Source organism: Cyphellophora attinorum (genome assembly GCF_001299255.1).
Source record: "Cyphellophora attinorum strain CBS 131958 chromosome Unknown Contig12, whole genome shotgun sequence".
In the NCBI taxonomy this organism is placed as follows: Eukaryota; Fungi; Ascomycota; class Eurotiomycetes; order Chaetothyriales; family Cyphellophoraceae; genus Cyphellophora; species Cyphellophora attinorum.
In genome coordinates, this window is record NW_017253240.1 from 741,021 (window position 1) to 758,937 (window position 17,917).

At 52.4% G+C, this 17,917-nt stretch overlaps 6 protein-coding genes across 6 annotated transcripts; 3 read left to right on the plus strand and 3 right to left on the minus strand.

The window, feature by feature from the left end:
• Positions 1–319: 319 nt before the first annotated feature.
• AB675_7753 (Vegetative incompatibility protein HET-E-1) lies at positions 320–4,420 on the plus strand (the record flags this gene model as incomplete). The annotated part of the gene is made up of 2 exons (XM_018148145.1): positions 320–1,463; positions 1,548–4,420. The coding sequence occupies 2 exons, from the start codon at positions 320–322 to the stop codon at positions 4,418–4,420; spliced, it is 4,017 nt and encodes a 1,338-aa protein (XP_018000324.1).
• Positions 4,421–5,187: 767 nt separating this feature from the next.
• On the minus strand, positions 5,188–6,189 carry AB675_7754 (Ester hydrolase-like protein; the record flags this gene model as incomplete). Its single annotated transcript, XM_018148146.1, has 1 exon — positions 5,188–6,189. The coding sequence occupies one exon, from the start codon at positions 6,187–6,189 to the stop codon at positions 5,188–5,190; it is 1,002 nt and encodes a 333-aa protein (XP_018000440.1).
• Positions 6,190–6,777: 588 nt separating this feature from the next.
• On the minus strand, positions 6,778–8,094 carry AB675_7755 (Arsenical-resistance protein Acr3; the record flags this gene model as incomplete). The annotated part of the gene is made up of 4 exons (XM_018148147.1): positions 6,778–7,428; positions 7,482–7,568; positions 7,618–7,760; positions 7,821–8,094. The coding sequence occupies 4 exons, from the start codon at positions 8,092–8,094 to the stop codon at positions 6,778–6,780; spliced, it is 1,155 nt and encodes a 384-aa protein (XP_018000415.1).
• Positions 8,095–12,920: 4,826 nt separating this feature from the next.
• AB675_7756 (putative transporter MCH2) lies at positions 12,921–14,372 on the plus strand (the record flags this gene model as incomplete). The annotated part of the gene is made up of 4 exons (XM_018148148.1): positions 12,921–13,070; positions 13,130–14,008; positions 14,066–14,159; positions 14,209–14,372. 4 exons carry the CDS (start codon positions 12,921–12,923, stop codon positions 14,370–14,372), a joined length of 1,287 nt encoding a protein of 428 aa, XP_018000296.1.
• A 615-nt stretch (positions 14,373–14,987) lies between these two features.
• AB675_7757 (uncharacterized protein) lies at positions 14,988–16,325 on the minus strand (the record flags this gene model as incomplete). Its single annotated transcript, XM_018148149.1, has 1 exon — positions 14,988–16,325. The coding sequence occupies one exon, from the start codon at positions 16,323–16,325 to the stop codon at positions 14,988–14,990; it is 1,338 nt and encodes a 445-aa protein (XP_018000506.1).
• Positions 16,326–16,967: 642 nt separating this feature from the next.
• On the plus strand, positions 16,968–17,711 carry AB675_7758 (uncharacterized protein; the record flags this gene model as incomplete). The annotated part of the gene is made up of 1 exon (XM_018148150.1): positions 16,968–17,711. The coding sequence occupies one exon, from the start codon at positions 16,968–16,970 to the stop codon at positions 17,709–17,711; it is 744 nt and encodes a 247-aa protein (XP_018000500.1).
• Positions 17,712–17,917: the final 206 nt, after the last annotated feature.

Sequence of the window (17,917 nt, forward strand, 5' to 3'; positions counted from 1 at the left end):
ATTCTAGATCCATCATCTTTCCGATCTCGTACGGCATACATCTTCCGAATATGCAGACATGGGCACGTGACCTGATCGTCCGTTTCGTTGGGGACGAAGGTACTTTGGTCGGGCACTTTGGTCTCTTGGACGTGATAGGTTCGCCCGGGATGCGGCTTGACAGCATTCTGGACCACAGGTCGCTGCGCCTCGAGTGGGCTTTGTACATATCAGCCTCGCATAGGTGATTCGCATCTCTGGGCTGAGAGCAGTTGAATTGTCCAAGAGGCCTTCTTGAGCTGACAGACTGACACTATGTCGATGCCGTGAGAGACTCGATATGGCGATCATGCGCCTGCTGCATGTCGATGACAGCGGCAACATCAAGCTCACGCAGCACGATCCTCGCAGTCCTCCACCATATGCCATCCTGTCGCACACGTGGAGCGAAAACGATGGCGACGAAGTCCTCTACGAAGACGTGCAGACAGATGCTTGGAAAAGGAAGAAAGCGAGGTACAAGATTGACTTCTGTGCAGCACAGGTCAAAAAGGATGGTTTGGAATACTTCTGGCTCGACACATGTTGCATCAATAAGGGTACCGACAGGAACGGAACCGAAGTCGAAGCTGCCATAACGTCCATGTTTCGCTGGTATGCTGCATCAGTCAAATGCTATGTGCTTCTGTGTGATGTGTCGTCGAACAAGCGTAACGCTGAAGGTCTTTGTGATCTGCGCAGCTCGAACTTCAACAAAGCACGGTGGTTTACCAGAGGCTGGACGCTGCAAGAACTTCTTGCTCCTTCATGCGTAGAGTTCTTCTCACGCGAAGGCGGCTTGATTGGTACCAGAGCATCTCTGAAACGAGAAATCCATCGCGCTACAGGCATCCCTCTGACGGCTCTCGATGGCGCCAAACTAGCGAGCTTCAGCATCGACGAACGCCGACAATGGGCAGTCTTTCGGAAAACCAAAGAACCTGAAGACATGGCCTACTGTCTTGCTGGCCTTTTCAATGTCTACCTGAAACCTCACTATGGAGAGGATCTGGAGAATGCATGGCACAGGCTACAGGACGAGATCAAGAAGAGATTGGGACGATATATAGACGGTCTTGAGCCACCCGTTCCGTTAGTATCAGATGAAGCACCCTCAGTGGCTCGAGGTCCAGACCGCCCTGGAACAGAACATGGCTCTACCGCTGCCCGTCGGTCGTTGTTGCTCGAGTCATTGGCCTTCGACGACATGGACGTCCGGCGTGACACACACAGGTCTGCCCACAGAGCCACTTGCAAGTGGCTCTTGAGGCACGAGGCTTTTGTCCAGTGGAGCACGTCCACCCATGACCGAGGAGACTGCAACTTCCTCTGGATCAAGGGCGACCCTGGCGTGGGGAAATCGATAATGATGAAGCACATTTTCACTGATATCAAACGAAGAAAAAGCCCCAACGATATCGTTGTTTCTTTCTTCTTCAACGCCCGTGGCGATGATCTAGAGAAGTAAACCTTTGGAATGTACCGCGCGCTGCTGTGGCAGTTGCTAGACTCTGCTGATGACCTCCAAGAGCTTCTGGACGATATTAAGACTGACACCTGGACCGTTGATTCCGTGTGCGAGATCCTATATGCTGCCACAGAGAAGCTAAGAGACAGGCGGTTAGTGTGCTTCATCGACGCTCTCGACGAATGCGACGAACAGGAAATTCGCGACATGATCACGTTCATGGAAGATCTCAGTATGCACTCCGTCGAGTCAGGGACTCAGTTCAGTATTTGCTTTGCCAGCCGTCACTATCCCACCATCGTGGTACGTTATGGGAGTCAGATTGTGCTTGAAGATGAGCCAGGCCACGAAGAGGACATCATTCAATACGTCAATAAAGAGCTCAAGGGAGGCAGTGGTAGTGCTGTCCAACACATCAAAGACACTATTCTAACGAAATCGAATGGCGTCTTCCTTTGGGTCTTTCTCGTGGTCCGTAAGATGAATGCCATTCTCGCGCAGGGCCGGGTGAAAGAGGCGAAAAAGGCGCTTCACGATACCCCCGAGGAGCTCGATGAACTGTTCAAACAGATTATCGAGCGCGATACTGTGCGACGAGGCGACCTGCTGCTGTCATTAATGCTCATTGCCTTTGCTAGGCGGCCGCTAGACAGAGAGGAATTCTGTCACGCAATCGAGACCTGGAATGAGGAGGATCCGTCGGGACTCACAGGTCTCGATCGGGATGAGTTCACAGCCGATCATATGAGCTTATACGTCTCTAGCTCGACCAAAGGCCTTGCTGGTCTGACCACACGAAAGAAGTCTACTGTTCAATTCATTCATGAATCTGTTCACGATTACTTGGTGAAAAGGAATGGCCTCATCAAGCTGTGGCCTGGTGAGATCAATGGCGACCTCTTCGCGTTCAGCCACGACCAGATAAAGCAGTGTTGTGCGAAGTACATAAGCTCCGATTTAACGGGTTACGTTAAAGGAGATCGCGAACTGCCGAAAGCGAAGTCGGCCGAGGGCAGACTTCTGCGGGAAAAGGTCACGAAGGCTTTCCCCTTCCTCAACTATGCGGTTGACAACTTGTGGTATCACTCCAATAACGCGCATGCTGATCTCAGTCCACAGATGGCATTCTTGCGGTCGTACCCTAGAGAACAATGGCTTCTCGCGGCCAATGTGGTACAAATTCATTCAACTCGGAGATACAGCAAAAATACCAGTTTGTTACAAATCCTGGCGGCGAACGCAGCACCGAAGCTGATCGGCTTGATTGGTGCCCTGGGTAGCCCACAGTGGGCAGGCAAGTATGTTGCAAAGCGTGACCGACACCCAGTCTTTACTGCAATCGAAGCAGACTGTGATGAAGACGTCATTGTCGCGATAACGCAATACTGCAGCAATTTTGGGACTGTCGACAATGGCTTGGATATAACCACACTGGCGCCGCTCCACACCGGCAATAAGGAACACCGTACGGCCCTGGGCTATGCTGCGAAGAAGGGTTGGATGACCGCAGTTCAGTCGCTCTTGAATGCTGGAGTCGACGTCGACCACCCTGCTCGCGACTCGCGAACGCCAACGGCTCTTTTCATCGCCTGCTACAATAACAGATACCAGGTTGTGCAAGCTCTCCTTTCAAATGGCGCAGATCCCGCTCGCACTGCTAAATTCTACAATGTGAAAACCAGGTACTACCTACAGGATGCGCATGTACTTGTTGTTGCGTCATTCTTTGGCTATGCAGGCATTGTGAGATTACTTTTGAAGGAGAGAGATATACTCGACGATGACGAAATCATGCTCGACGCTGTACAGGTGGCGGCAGATCGAAATCATCAGGAAATTCTCGATGTGCTACAGGAAGCTATCACCGCCGTGCCTGCTGATTTTGGGGTGACCTTCGGCTGTGCTTTCACAGCCGCCCTGGTTCAGGGCAACATTGAGGATGTCAAGATACTGCTGAACGACAGCGCCAGGCAAAAGATAGGTCAAAGCCACCTGCAGCAAGCCCTTTTCGACGCAGCGCGCTTTGGTGATGTCGGAGTGATGCACCTTCTGTTGGACAAGGAAGTCGACCCAAACAGCGTGGGATTCTTCCACTATGAGTCGTCTGGGTGGCTTGAGCGCCGCGAAGGGTTTGCCGTCGCCGCCGCGATAGCCCATCTGCACAAGGAGGCAGCACAGGTTTTAGTCGACCATGGGGCTACCCTTGAACCAGACAAATTCGAATTTCTCATCGACGCGATGCTCAAAGAATCACGCAAAGGGAATCTTGCTGCTTTAGAGCTGTATCTCATGTACGTGCCCAATAACACACGATGTCACCCAGGATTGGCGTTGAAGTTCGACATCGAGCTCCAAGGCAGCTCGTCTGTCCGCTGGATCGACGTGGCCCTGGTCGAAGCGGTGAACAAAGGCCACACCGAGCGGGTGCAACTATTGGTCGACGGTGGTGCTGATCTGACCGCACGGCACAGGCACTGGGGAAATGTCCTTGTAAACGCAGCATACTTAGGTCACGTGGATATCGCAAGGGTGTTGTTGAGCGCAGGTGCTGATGTACACATACGGTGCCTAACAAGTCTCGCTTTTGGAGGTCTCGAATGTACAGCCCTTGAAGCTGTCCGATACCGGATCAAGAACGATGCCACATCCTGGGACAGGGAAGAGATACTTAGAATGCTGATCGACGCCGGTGGTGATGCGGACCGCAGATATCCGCCGGCTGCTCTCTCATTAGTGCTGAAGACGAGGCTGAGATCAATGTTGGGCCTGGCATCGCTCTTGAAGCTGACTCGGGCCGTTGGGCTTGCCTCCGACGACGTCGACCTTGGAACCGCCGTCGGCACAGAAGACATCACTCTCGCGGCTGACCCGGACCTTCGGGCTGATTTCGATTATTCTCCTTATTTCGACTTTAGGGCTGCCGCTGACGCTTGAGCCTCGTGATCGGCATAGGTTTTGGCTCTCGTCGCACTGCCTCACTGCCATCGGATCTTTGGCAGTTGGCAGAGCTTCAACTGCACGCCACAGTCCGCATCCTAGCACCCATCCACTGCCGATCCCAGCTGTTGGCCCCACATCGACGCGCGGCGGTACCCCTTATTTATCGACACCCACCAATCCCATCCTCGCAACTAACAGACTCCGGTCAGGATGACCTGCTGGGCGATAGTGGCATGGATGTAGAGTCGCAGTCATCTGGTGTTTGAGGTCTGATCCACATAGGACCGGATCCCGGGCTCCAAAGCAGCAGGCAGTCGCACAAGTCAGCGAAACAACTGCGTCTATGCCTTCCACGCACAAGGGACCTTAGCTGACGACCTACCGGATGGAAGATCCAGCTTGAACAGGGTTGAACAGTCGTTGGTACAACCACACCCGGGAATCACAGTCGGAACCGCTCGGTAGTCAGAGCACTTTGGACGAAGGTATAGCACGGGTCGGTCAAGCAGGCTTACCTCCTGAAGCGGACTTCTACCTGGCGCGTGGGTTCAGCTAATCATACCCAGGATAAGTGTCATTGTGCTCAAGATGAACACCTGTACGTGCGGCACGGAGACCGACCAGGGGCAGTTATTTCTCACTTAGGCGAGCAACCTGGCAACCTCAGCGTACTGACATGAGTCCATCGCTCGATCCTAGCCGATCTCCTTGATCCAAGCTTGCTCAGCTAGCACTTATTCCTCTCCTCGCTCACGTCCCCCTCAAACCTCCGGCCCCGGTCGATCAACCCTATAAACCCACTCCGCAACGTTGAACCACCCCTCATACTCCACAACGTCCTTCGTCTCATCCACATCGTAGTGATAATGCCCTCCTCTCCCAGTCCCTTGGTCCTTTGACCCATCCTCCGCCTCCGAAAAGCAATGACTATGCTCGACCCTCAACCCCAGCTCCTTGACCACGTCCTCACCACACGTATGCAGAACGCTCAATGCCACTACCGGCGCCTCGAAGTCGAAGTATCGCAACCACTTGGCAATCGCTTCATCGCTGTCCAATTCAGGTTCCTTTGGACCTGGGAAATCGGGCATGACGTGGAAATTTGCTTTGCCGCGCTTGAGCACAAAGACGCCTCCCAAGCTGATCAACGGATGGTCGGGACCGTAGTGCTCGCGAATAGCATCCTGAATCGCGTCCGTGAAGCTGGCGTGTGAGCCTGTACGGGCTGTGGCGGTGATGTGCAGGGCTTCGCCGGGGAGGCCTTGGCTGCCGTAAAGGTTCGCCATTAGTGCGAAGCCCGTGCTCTCCTCCTCAATCTGCAAGCATTGCGGAACAAGCGAACCATCAGACCCAGGCTCCAATTTGGTATAGTGCGTCCGATTCACCACCTTGCGACCACCGTCCGAGTAAGCGATATTCGGCGCAAGTTCGCAATTCTTGCCGACCGTGTGAAATGGGCCGCGCCGGCGCCGATGAGCAGCCCTTGGGATTGCGGGAGGTCGATCAGTTTGGCGATGGAGAGGAGGTCGTATTTTTTGGTGAGGTTGGGTGGGCGGAGATGGCGGCGAGCCGATGTCGACAACGCGGGGGGAGCCGGACAGGCCGGGGGCGGCGAGGTGGTAGGGTGGCAGGCGGAGGTCTGCAGTGATGGTGACAGTGCATGAGGAGCGGGAGAAGCTGTTGCGCAGACCGGAGGAGATGACGGATGCGAGGTCTGCGAGCGTCGTTGAGGATAGCTCGAGTTTCTCGACTGGAAGGGTCATTTTGGCGTGGAGGAAGGTTGTCCCTGGTTTGTTTGCGAGCGAGGTTGTCCGTGCCATGCACGTGCGATGCCGTTACCATAAGCTTATCGAGTCAGGACCTTGTACAAAGCTTCCTCCGTCGATCAGCCTCAACGTCACAGAGACAGGCGAGCTCCATACCTAATCCAGACTTACTGGATGTAGTTAGACAAGCTGTATTTGTAGCAGCGAATCATTCCAAGGTTGGTTGGAGCATGGTCCGGACTGTTTGCCGTATAAGTAGTCATTTGAAACTGAGCAAGATGGATAATTCATTGTTTGTAGATATACCTAAGTACCAGACAGCCCACGACCTCGGGAGCCTTTTCAGGCCCTTGCGGTCCACGTGTCTGCGGAATCTGCTTGAGCTGTCCCGCCAGAATCCGTGTATCTTCTTCGGTACTATCTGCCAAAGTGTGCGGAACGAGACGAGCGGGTCATTCAAGACCTATGCGTTCATATATGAACACTGTCGCACAGCCCACTTCAATTCCGGAACTGCTGCCAGAAGCACCCATGTCAAGTCACACCTGAGCAGCGTGCATCATGTATTCGATTCGCAATCTTGCATTAATCTTTCCAACCCCAACGTCCTGCCACCCACTTAACGAGGTACACAAGAAGCACAAGGACCGGCACCTCGATCAAAGGGCCCACTGTACTCGCGAGGGCCTCGTCACTATTTGCTCCGAAGGTGGCAACCGCAACCGCAATTGCTAGCTCAAAATTGTTACTGGCAGCGGTGAAACTCTGGGTAGCCGCCAGCTTATAGCCAAATCCGAGCCGTGCCGTGACCCACAAGGTAGCGGAGAAGATAATGAGGAAGTAGAAGAAGAGAGGTGCAGCCACTCTGAGAACAGACACAATCTGGTGAACAACCTGCTTGCCCTGCGATGCGAACAGGACTAGAATGGTGTAAAGCAGGCCAATGAGTGACCACGGCGAGAGCCATTTAATGAAGGTTCGATCGTACCACTGTTTATTGATTGCGCGGAGGAGAAGTCGTGTAAGGATAGCGGCGGCAAGAGGAATGCCAAGGAAGACACCTACACTGCGTGCGACAACAGTGTACGAGACCGAAGTTTCGCCCCCGTGGCTGATTATGTTGACAAACAGGATTGCTAGTGGCGCGTAGAGAACCATCTGCAGAAGAGAGTTGACCGCCACCAGTATGGCGCAGTACTGCTCGTCTCCACCAGCAAGTCCTGTCCAAATCAAAACCTGTGAGACAAGACATTAGCATGCTCTTCGAAATGCTGTCAAAGGAGACAAACCATCGCAATGCAGCGAGCCAGACCGACGAATATCAGGCCATTTCTGAGGCCAGGTTTGTCAGGTAGAAACGCCCAGGCAAGCCCAAGCTGTGAAAACAGTGAGCATAGAGTCATACTGTTGGGTGGGAAGTTTTACCATCAGCAAGGGAGCAATTATCCAATTCACAATGATGCTGAAGCCCAGTTGCACCCAAATTTGCCGGTGGGCAAAGACTTGATGCAGTGTCTCGTACTGGACCTTACACAAGATTGGGTACATCATAACGAGTAGTCCCACGGCTAGGTATAGTTAGTCGCATACCACAAAGAGGAGTATAGATAGGAATCGCGGGAACGTACCAATAGGAACGGAGACGTCGACGAATTTGCCTTTCTGTAGAGCAGGGCCGACGCTGTCGACGAAATTCCCAAGTAAGATGCCGATAACTATTGCCAGTAGGATCCAAAGCACGAGCAGGCGGTCTAGCCAACCTAGGCCATTGTAAACTGACTTCTTCTTGTTGTTGAGATCCTCCGTGGTGTTCTGGGCAGCTTCAGGATCATTGTTCTGCTGCTTTTCGTCCTCGAGCTCACGGGCGCGCTCCATATCTGCTGGGACCGAAGGTACTGCCATTGTGGTTGCGCTTGATGGAACAACCTCGTCAGTCATAACAGCGAATGCAATGATGAATTGTTGTTGGGAGCAGTTGGCGTCGATTTCGATTGTCCACGGCATTTCTTATACTTGACAAAAGCGCCACGTCTGAACATTGCTCCATAAGATGATGTAGGCGCTCGTAATATACACAAATCAAGAGTTGACGGTGACAAAGGGGACGAGATTAAGGCGTTTGCTGCCCTTGGAAATTTCAAATTGGTTTGTCTTTTACTTTTGCTGGGGCGAACTAAATATCCACCAATCAGTGGCGGCTAGTGACTAACCAACACTGGTGCCCGACTGAGAGGCATTAGAAGGGCACCCCATTACTTGCGGAAGACTTCCACTTCCACTATCACTTGAATTCTGCAACCTCTAGTTCAAGCAAAGACTATTGCTAAGATCATTCTGTCAGATCATTTGATTCGCGCTTAAATGGCAGAGGCAAAGTGGTACGATGCGTACCCTAAACCGCGGAACGCGAACACTGAAGCAATCTCGGCGAAGGAACTGCTTGGACTGTTCCATGCTGGAGTAACAGCTGGGGTCGATCTTCTGCTCATCGACCTTCGCCGCGTTGACCACGAGGTAGGCGTCATCAGTGACTTCTGCCACTTCGTCGTTAAATGGCAAGGGCTAGGCTGGCATAAGAAGCATGCTAATGAGGTCAGGGCGGAACCATACGAGGGTCTTTGAATCTTCCCGCGCAATCGCTATATCCAAGTTTGCCAACTCTGTTGAGAATCTGTCAAAGCCTACCGCGTGTTCAAAAAGTGGTCTGGTACTGTGGTAAGGCCCTGTGGCACTAGTGACGCCTGAATACTTCACTTACTTGTCATCTACTGTAGGCTCGTCCAAGGGTCGCGGCAATCGCGCCGCAGGGTGGTTCAGTGACTTGCTTCAAGATAACGGTATAGAGGCTATCAAGAGCATTGTTTTGACAGGGGGAATTGCGGGCTGGGCGCAAGCCGGGCCAGAGTTTGTGGAGTGGATGGATGGTTATGAGAAGGAGGCGTGGCGGGAATAGCGCACCTCAACCTCCTCATGATCTTACATGGCATTGCGTGCTGCGACTGAAAGAAAGGTGGCCTTGACGTGTGGCAGACCTAATCGGACACGCGACAGTCAACCATCCGGACCGGGTGCGCTACCACCGCAAGTATCTCAATACTATAACAATACTATACTTAGATCCGCATCTTGCGAATGTCCCGGTGTGCGATACGATAACTCCATTCCAACTAGAAGCCGCGAGTGACAGATCTTCCAGAAATAAAACTCGTTGCCGAAGGTTCTGGAAGATTCGTGCATAGGACTTTCCTACTTTCTCGTACCCAGCTTAATGACATACCCTATCAATAGTAAGAATCACTTTTGTCTATTAGTCTGGAACCACCAGCATCTCAGCAGGGCAGTGTGGAGTTTGAAAGGTCTATTGCGGCCACTTCGAGTTCCGTCTGTCCACGACCACTTGTCAGTCCAATCAGTGAGATGCTGGTCGGCGAAATAGCTACACGATGCCGTCCTCCACCAGGCATTGGATACAGCCTTGATTGTTCTTGGGCCACAAGTGTTCAAACTGACTCTTGGTAGAGAGGAGCAGCCGCCGACTATTGCGTGATATATGCATCGAATGCCCCACCAGCATTTGACCATCCATTGAACCCTTCTGCAAGCACCAAACTCTGGATCAGTCCTTGCAGCTTCTTTTTCTCGAGCTCGTCAGCGAACAGGGCGGCTGCTCGGGGTCCGCGACCAGTAGAATGCCCTGAGAGGCTTTGTCAGTGGTCTAAGATCTTTCGTAATTGCCAGAGGCTGGGCTGAATGGCAGACACCCACCACAGTAAAATATGACCGATACTATGTTGGCTGCAACACACAATTGCAGTAGCGTTGGCAGGCTTTGAGAGATCGTTTGTATGGGCATGTTCAAGGACCCAGCAATACTGCTGCCCTTTGGTCAAATTAGCGATTTGAGCTCCGTGGACTGACAGTGCTCCTGCCTAGGCTGTGCATACGTGGTGATCTTCTCTGCGGACATCAATGAGGAGAAACTCCGTGCCGGGCTTCTGATTTTTCTGTAAAAGCCTCAAGACATCATATCGTGTACAAGTCTCTGGGGTCTTGCAGATGGCCTGTGGAACTACCTGCTCCCACGGTAGTGATTCGCGGGAACTCATCCTTTGTGTGCGCACGTTTGCCGAGCGAGGGAGCACAACAATTGTTCTGTGCAGTATCCTGGTAGGTAAAGGTATTCCTGCTCTTTGATAGGAAGAGAGTCGCAGTGCCTGTAGACGCACGCACATTCCCATGAAGGCAGTGGTGACAAAAGGGATTCGGATTGTGAGTAAAATTTAAGAAGCCTTCTGTCTGACATGTAATACATTAGCATGGCTTATTGGCATGTGAGTAAATTACTGTAACAAATTTCCAATCTACCAATAGGAAATGCTGAGTGACAAAGCGCCCTGTGGAGCAAAGTTTCAGGTTCAGTTTCATGGATAATTCCCGCTGTAGAGCGCCACGCAAATGGGTCTGCTGATTCAGTAGTAATTCCGACAGTCCAGGGACGCTGCTGAATAGCGCCTCCATTCGGGTTCACTCTTGCGAGGGCTTGTAGATTGTGTTGAACGTCTAGAACCGAGAACTTGGCATCCTCGTTGGCCAGAAATGCATGTGCCGCAAGATGTAAGGCATGCTGGTTTGCCTCGATTCAACAGCAGAGGCTGATGGGCACTGCTAGCAGGTCTTCTAAGCCTGGCAGGCAGCCCAGTGTTCACAGAAGGCTCCATCGCTTTTGCATGGCTCCATAAATATTGCCTACCTTCACATTCAATTACTCCCCAGGATTGCTGGAAGCCTCTTGATCTGGTGCCAATGTGTGCGATTTGCAACAATGCCTACCTCTTAGTTTCTCGGCAATCCTAAATAGTCATACAAATCCTGGGGACTAGATGTTCGGTAGCATGTACAGTGGTCGTTGGTGCGATGTCGTATCGTAAAATTGCCACCAGTGACATATCACTTCTGTGGCCCACTAGCGGGGTTTCTTCTTCTCGGAATGCTTTGTAATTTGCGTTTTTGACACATGACGATTCGCGAAGATCTGGCGCTGATGCTCTGATTCCGGCTCTTGACTCTGCTTCTGCAAACATGGATGCCCGTACCACTGCTCGAGTTGCGAAAACGACTAAAACGCCAATACACACACTGGTCCGAGTGCGAAATAATCAGCGTCAACACCGAAAAAGGCGGCGCGACTACATCGACTCCTTAGAGCGGAGATCAGAAATCTTGGAAGATACCGTGAGACGACTTGAGCGCGAAAACAATGCTTTGCGAAGCCAGCTTGCGTTCCAAAATCACCCAGATCGGCTGATTGGTCACACCGCCCCGAAGGCTGTCGCTTATACAGGATCATGCGTGAATCCTGCGACTGTGGACGCTGGTCAGTGTCAGGGAACATGGAATGATGCGCTTCACACTTGTGTGATAGCCTCTTCTGGCACTGAACTGAGATCTGCCCGCGGATCGTTAGGCTTTATGCCGCCTGAAGACCAGCCAGCACGAACCGATAGTATCCATGGCGAAGAGAAGTCAGCAGATCTGCCAGCTCTAAGCATGTTGATTACATCGTTTGTCGACGATGCCAGTTGTTCGTCGCAGGGCGTCATGCAATCTCCAGCAATGCTCAGCTCCTCAGCGCGCTGCTCGACAACATCATCAGAAGCACTAGAGCATTTTCACAAGCATACAAGCTGGCAATATAATCGAGAATCACATCCATGGGCAGGCTTCGACGAGATCACATTGTCAACAACGCTATGCTCTCAGGCTTATCTTATTGTACAGCGTCGGAATCGTCGAGGACTCCCACTAGAGACTATTGAGAGCTGGCTGTGGCCTGGATTCATGTACCTTGATGAGTCGGCTGGGGATGCATGTCGCGTTGATAATCGCCTACTCTTAGGACTTCTCGCATACGTTATTGCGGGCCCGGATGTCGGTACTTGAACGGCAGACGCTTAAGGTCTTACGTGTGGCACGAAGCCGTTGATGAACGACAAGTACCAGCCTCAATCTGTCCAATGTCACATCAAAGCAACAACGGGGTTGGTAGTAACGGCCGACATTGAGCAAGGAATGCGCAGAATTTGTCGCAGCCAATCGTGTAGAAGCCTCGTAGTAAACCTGTATGCATGCTGGAAGACTTCCATGTTGGAAATGTTTTGTGATGCATTGCATCACCAGGCTTGTTGTATGGTCCTCGCCCTCGTATTGGAGCTCTGCCGTGAAGGTGAGGTCTTGATTGCGGACACAATTAACGTCTAGAGGCTGCAGTGAGTGTGAGACATCGGCCGTGATATGTCACCTGACTACGCAGTGCGATTCATCGCGTCGATCGGACGCTTGGGGTTCAGGGTGGCCCGCCGGTGACATATCGTACCCACCTTGGCGTGGAGAACTTGGCCGTGCGCAATGGCGACGATCGGCCGAAGACCTGAAAGATCACGTTAATTGGAGGCCTTTCAATCTGCCTTCGCTGCCAAGAATGGGTAGGTAGGTGCCCCACTTGCGTACTAGAGTTCCCTGTAGCTAGAAAGAGAGGCCATATCCATCGTCGGAGCCTTGCCTAACATTCTCGCGTGATGGAAGCGCTCTCATTAAACACAAAATGCATTTAGCAACCCGAGAAATGCTCACTGAACTCACCTAGAGTCTCAGCAGCGAGTCCCCGGATTGCGAGAGATCAGAAGACATTTCCGCTGAGGCTATTTGTCCGCAAGATCCCAGTCTTCTATATGGACGAAGTCACCCCTCCTCGGCGAGCTCTGTCGACGGCTAGCAGCTCGTCTGCGACTCAAAACATCGACTGCCCCGACGGAGGCTACGGCTGGGTGTGCGTCGGCTGCGTATTTGCAATCAATGGCTTCACATGGGGCGTGGTAGCGGTAAGAGTTTGAGATATGCCGCATCTGACGAGTTGCAAAGTACCTAACCCGGAGTTCAGGCGTACGGAGTCTTCCTTTCCTACTACCTCTCACAAGACTACTACCCTGAGGCTAAGGCACAGGATTATGCTTTTGTTGGCGGATTGAACTTTGGTGTTGCAATGGTTGCGGCCCCGTTGGTAACGGTCTTGACCCGCCCCCGATTTATGGGAACCAAACCGCCAATGTACGCTGGAGCAGTTTTCTTATTGGCAGGATTCGTCTGCGCCTCCTTTGGGACACGCATCTGGCACCTTTATCTCTCGCAAGGCGCTTTGGTTGGACTAGGAGTCGGTTTCGTCTATGTCCCAAGCATACCGATCATATCGCAGTGGTTCGATCAGAACAGGAGCCTCGCAAATGGAGTCAGCACTGCTGGATCTGGTATAGGTGGACTCTTGTTCTCTCTTGCTACTGGGGCTATGATTGAGCGCCTCGGTCTTCCATGGACACTCCGGATTATTGGTTGTGTTAGCTGCTGTGTAAATGTACTAGCCACATTTTGCATTATGGACCGGAATACTACTATACAACCAAAGCAGAGGCCATTTGATCCCAAGCTTCTGCGACAGCAGAGTGTCCTATGGCTCCTAGGCTGGGCATTTGTGAGTATGCTTGGATACATCACATTGCTTTACTCTTTGTCAGATTTCTCGCTGTCAATCAATCTTGATCGAGCCCAGGCAACAAACATCACTGCCTTCCTTAACCTGGGAACAGCCTTTGGTAGACCTTTTATCGGTGTTATCAGCGATCGTCTTGGACGACTTGAAGTGGCATCCAGCCTTACTTTCCTCTGCGGCCTGGTCTGTTTTGCTCTCTGGATTCCGGCAAAGACCTATCCGAACATAATAGTGTTTGCTATTATTAGTGGGGCGATACTTGGAGTCTTCTGGGTGGTATGTGGTCAAAACTGTCAGCATGAACGACAACATCTTGCTAACAGCTGGGCTCAGACTATCGGGCCGCTGTGCGTTGAAATTGCGGGTCTCAAGCAACTCCCCTCGCTTCTGGCATTGTCTTGGTTGTCCATCGTCCTGCCTACCACGTGTGAGTCTGTGAGACAAAGTCTAAAAGCAGAAGGTTACTGACGGCACAGTCTCAGAAGTAATTGCATTACACCTGAAGCGACCGGGCTACGAGCGCGAATATCTGTATACTCAATTATTCTGTGGCGTCTGTTACGTACTTGCTGGCGGGTGCCTGCTGCAGGCCAGGCGGACGTTGAAGTCCATTCGATCAACCGTAACAGGACCTGAATAACCATAGACAAGAAAACTAGCAAGCCACTAAAATGAAGCGCACCCCTGTCGCCTGGTGCCTACGTAGGTATCCTTCTCATTGAGTGGGAACACCTGAACGTCAGCTTTCGCGACGGCTTGCGTCGCATTGAATAGCCCGATATTCGGTATGGTCACCAGCGGCCGTTGGGCTTGAACCTGCACCAGGTTCTTGACCACCAAGGCCAGCTGCGATTCAAATGACGAAAAGTATCCAAGGTGTAGGAACAGTACAGCGCCGTCATCCACATCTAGGTAACTAGATTGCTCCGTCCAGTCGCCTCAGATTTTGATTGGTCCAGGGGACAGGTCAGGTATTCAAGTTGCTATCTGGAGGCAAGTGAGATGCAGAGCACTTCTTTGAGCGCTGAGAATGATTCCTCACGGACCCATTAGGACAACGGACTCGCACCTCACTGTAAGCGATCTTGGAACCATACAAATGGGGCATTATCGAAGCTGGTTCTCGCGAGCTCGGGCGACGGTGAAGGCGTGATTCAGCTGGCAGCCGGTACTATCAACCCGCCTGACGATGGTGGACTGTTGCACGTTTCCCAGAACTGGTCATTTTCGTGCTATTTGGGCTCCATCTTCGGAGCTACGCCTTCGCCTTCGCCGCTGGCTTCTTCGCAAAGAAATCCGACATCTTCTTCATGCCACTCACGTTCACCTTAGCAAGATCCTTGACACCTCTCGAAATGTTTGCTTTCTTCTTCTTCTCTTCCTCGTCCTGCTTCCGCTTCTTCTCTGCGCGCTCTTCTGCAGCCTCGTCGTCTTCGAGGCCTCGCTTGCGGCTGAAGTCGCCTAGTGATCGCTGCGCTAGAGCTTGTGCCTTTAGCTTTGCGAGGTGAGCCAAGTGTGTTTGAAGTGGGCCGAAGTCGATGGGTGAGGATGATGACAAGAAGTGTTGGCGGACGTGGTTGGCGACAGTTGGGTGGAAATAGGAGACGATGATGAAGTCGAGGGCGACCTTGAGGCGTTGTAGGTTGAGAATTTGTGGAGATGGTGCTTCGGGTGATGAAGCTATGGTTGTTACCGTTGATGTAGATATGGTTGATGTTTCGGAAAAGACGAGAGATGGGGCCGAGCTTGCGGCCGAGGACTGAGAGTCACCGTTCGCATTGTCGGTGTTCTTTATCTCTTCTTCGGCTTCGGCTTCGGCTTCATCTATTACCATGGTCGCAGTGCTCAGAGTACTTGTCTCCCGCTTCACCCCCAGCACAGGCGTCTCAAACGCTCGGGTAACGAATCGCTCCTCCAAAGTTGGCGGCAGTCCCCTCTCAACTACGCGGATTATCTTTTGGTGTATCAAAGCCACTGTCTTCTCCTCGCTGACCCTGAACATCGTATCATCGCCCGCGTCCACCGTGTCGCAGAACTTCCGTAATGCCTGCTCAACCAGCGGCCTTCCCACGGAGATAATAAATCTCGAGTGCTTGTCTCTTTCTATGGCGCTCTCAAACAGGTCGTCAATCGGCTGAAAGAGTGCCTTGGCTGATCCTGCCAGTGCTGAGGGTAGGATCGAGAGCAGGAAAAAGAACAGGTCGAATGGCGTTGCCACGAGGAGGGAGGCATCTTGGGATATGTAGCCATCGCTGAACTTCGAGCTCTCTGTTGAAGCAGGGACTGGCTCAGAGGATGCCGAGTCCTCTTCAACGCTCGAGAAGAGCAGACTTCGATACTCGCCCGGCGGCTGGGCTATTCTTGTGAACTCATACAGGCCGTGGACTGGGCACAATAGGAATCGTTTGGGAGAAGAATCTCGAGGATGTCGTATTGATAGGATACGGGCCTTCGGGGACAGGTCCTTGGGCAGGAATAGTACTCTCATGCCATCTGCTGCGTCTGTTTTCGTGGTCTTTCCTTCGCCAGTTGCCGCTCTGGACTGGTGTTTCTTCACAGGGCTACTACTAGCGGACCTAGTTGTCACTCCCATCGCGCATGCTGTTCAATATGATATGCTAAGTATTGCTAATGACTCAATTAGCAGTTCTGCGCTATCCTGCGCATATCCTGTGATGGGTGTCGTTGCGCCATCGGTCGGGAGACGCGACTTTCCGAGCGAAGCGCGTTCGAAGGATTGTCCAATCACAACGCGCTGCTTCGTTTCCGAGTACGCCAAGGAATCTGACCTTCCGCCAGAGGCCATCGGCCTCCGGCGGGCGGTGCTATCTCCACGTTGGACGGTATTCATTGATTAGAACGAGTTCGTCTAGGGCAAGAGGAGGCCGAGGTGCTGTCATAGCTCGTCGCCGAGGGCGTCACACGCATCATGGCGAATACGTGAGATGACGGGCCTAATCTTCGGAGGCTCACGCAATTACTCCGCTGCTTAGACGATGATCACTGGCACGAGTATATGGCTGACGAGTACCATTGAGAGTCTTACTGACGGCAGAATTGAGGCCGTGGAGCCGTTCTTACTTGGTACGATGCGAAGGCACACTGCTTGGAGCGCAACGGGCTCCTCGAGTTTGTCTACATGAATCTAGCATTCCGAGGAGGAATATACATGTGTCTATAACCCGATCCATAAATACTCACTGAACCAGTCCAACTATCAACGTGTTTTGGCAATATGAGTCAATCTCGCAGCCTCCTCGATCTGCCTTTAGAACTGCTGGTCGCTATCGCAGTCAACCTGCCAAATACATGCCTTCTCGCGCTGCGCAGGACATCTGTGCGCTGGCAGCGGATCGTCGATGGCCCGGAGATAGCCTCGTTGTGTCGAGAACAGGTCTGTGACGAGACAGGCGTCGCAAGCAACATCCTTAAAAGTGACACAGCCGTTCAGCTGCTGAGGGATGTCGCCGTCGTGCGTGCTACCACCAAATGGCTCGCGGCAGCCGCCTCCAACCACCTTGCCCTATGCTTACCCGCAGAGCTCGCTTTGGCAAGCACAGACTTCGAGGATCGGATACAGGACGCACTGTTTCCCGACGTGCTTGAGATGTACGCCTTCCTCAATGCATACAGAGCTGTTCTGGAAGACAACGCAAGCGCCACTGCGAGTGCTTGGTCCAGTATCGACTCCGCACAACGGCTATCAGGAATTAAGTCCCTGGGCACGGTGGCAAGGACCATTTTCCTGACGACTGATCTGGTCTTGGAGGTGTTGCAGGAGCCGGGACAAACATTTAGAAATGTGCTCGATCCGGACCTGTCGATCGCCAACGAAGTTGCCGTGTGGTTATTGTCGAATCTCGAACTATACCGATTGAATGACTTGGTCCGCTCGAACCAGTCCTGTGAGCGGATTGGGAGCCTCAAGAAGTATGTATGTGCCGAGATCGACGTCCGACCGACGCTGACCGTAGAATAGACTGCTTGGTGACCAGATGATCATTGAAGAGCAAGCAAATTACTACCGCCAGCCAGCAGCCAGAGTAAGAGTGTCGCTGCGGGATGCAGAGGCCACTCGGGCATTTGTCAACTTGATGCGATGGAAAGGTCCGAAGCACCTGCGTCTCAACGAGCCGCTGTACTTGCGAATCTTTGCCTCCTTGCCTGGCCAGCGGCTTTAGCACA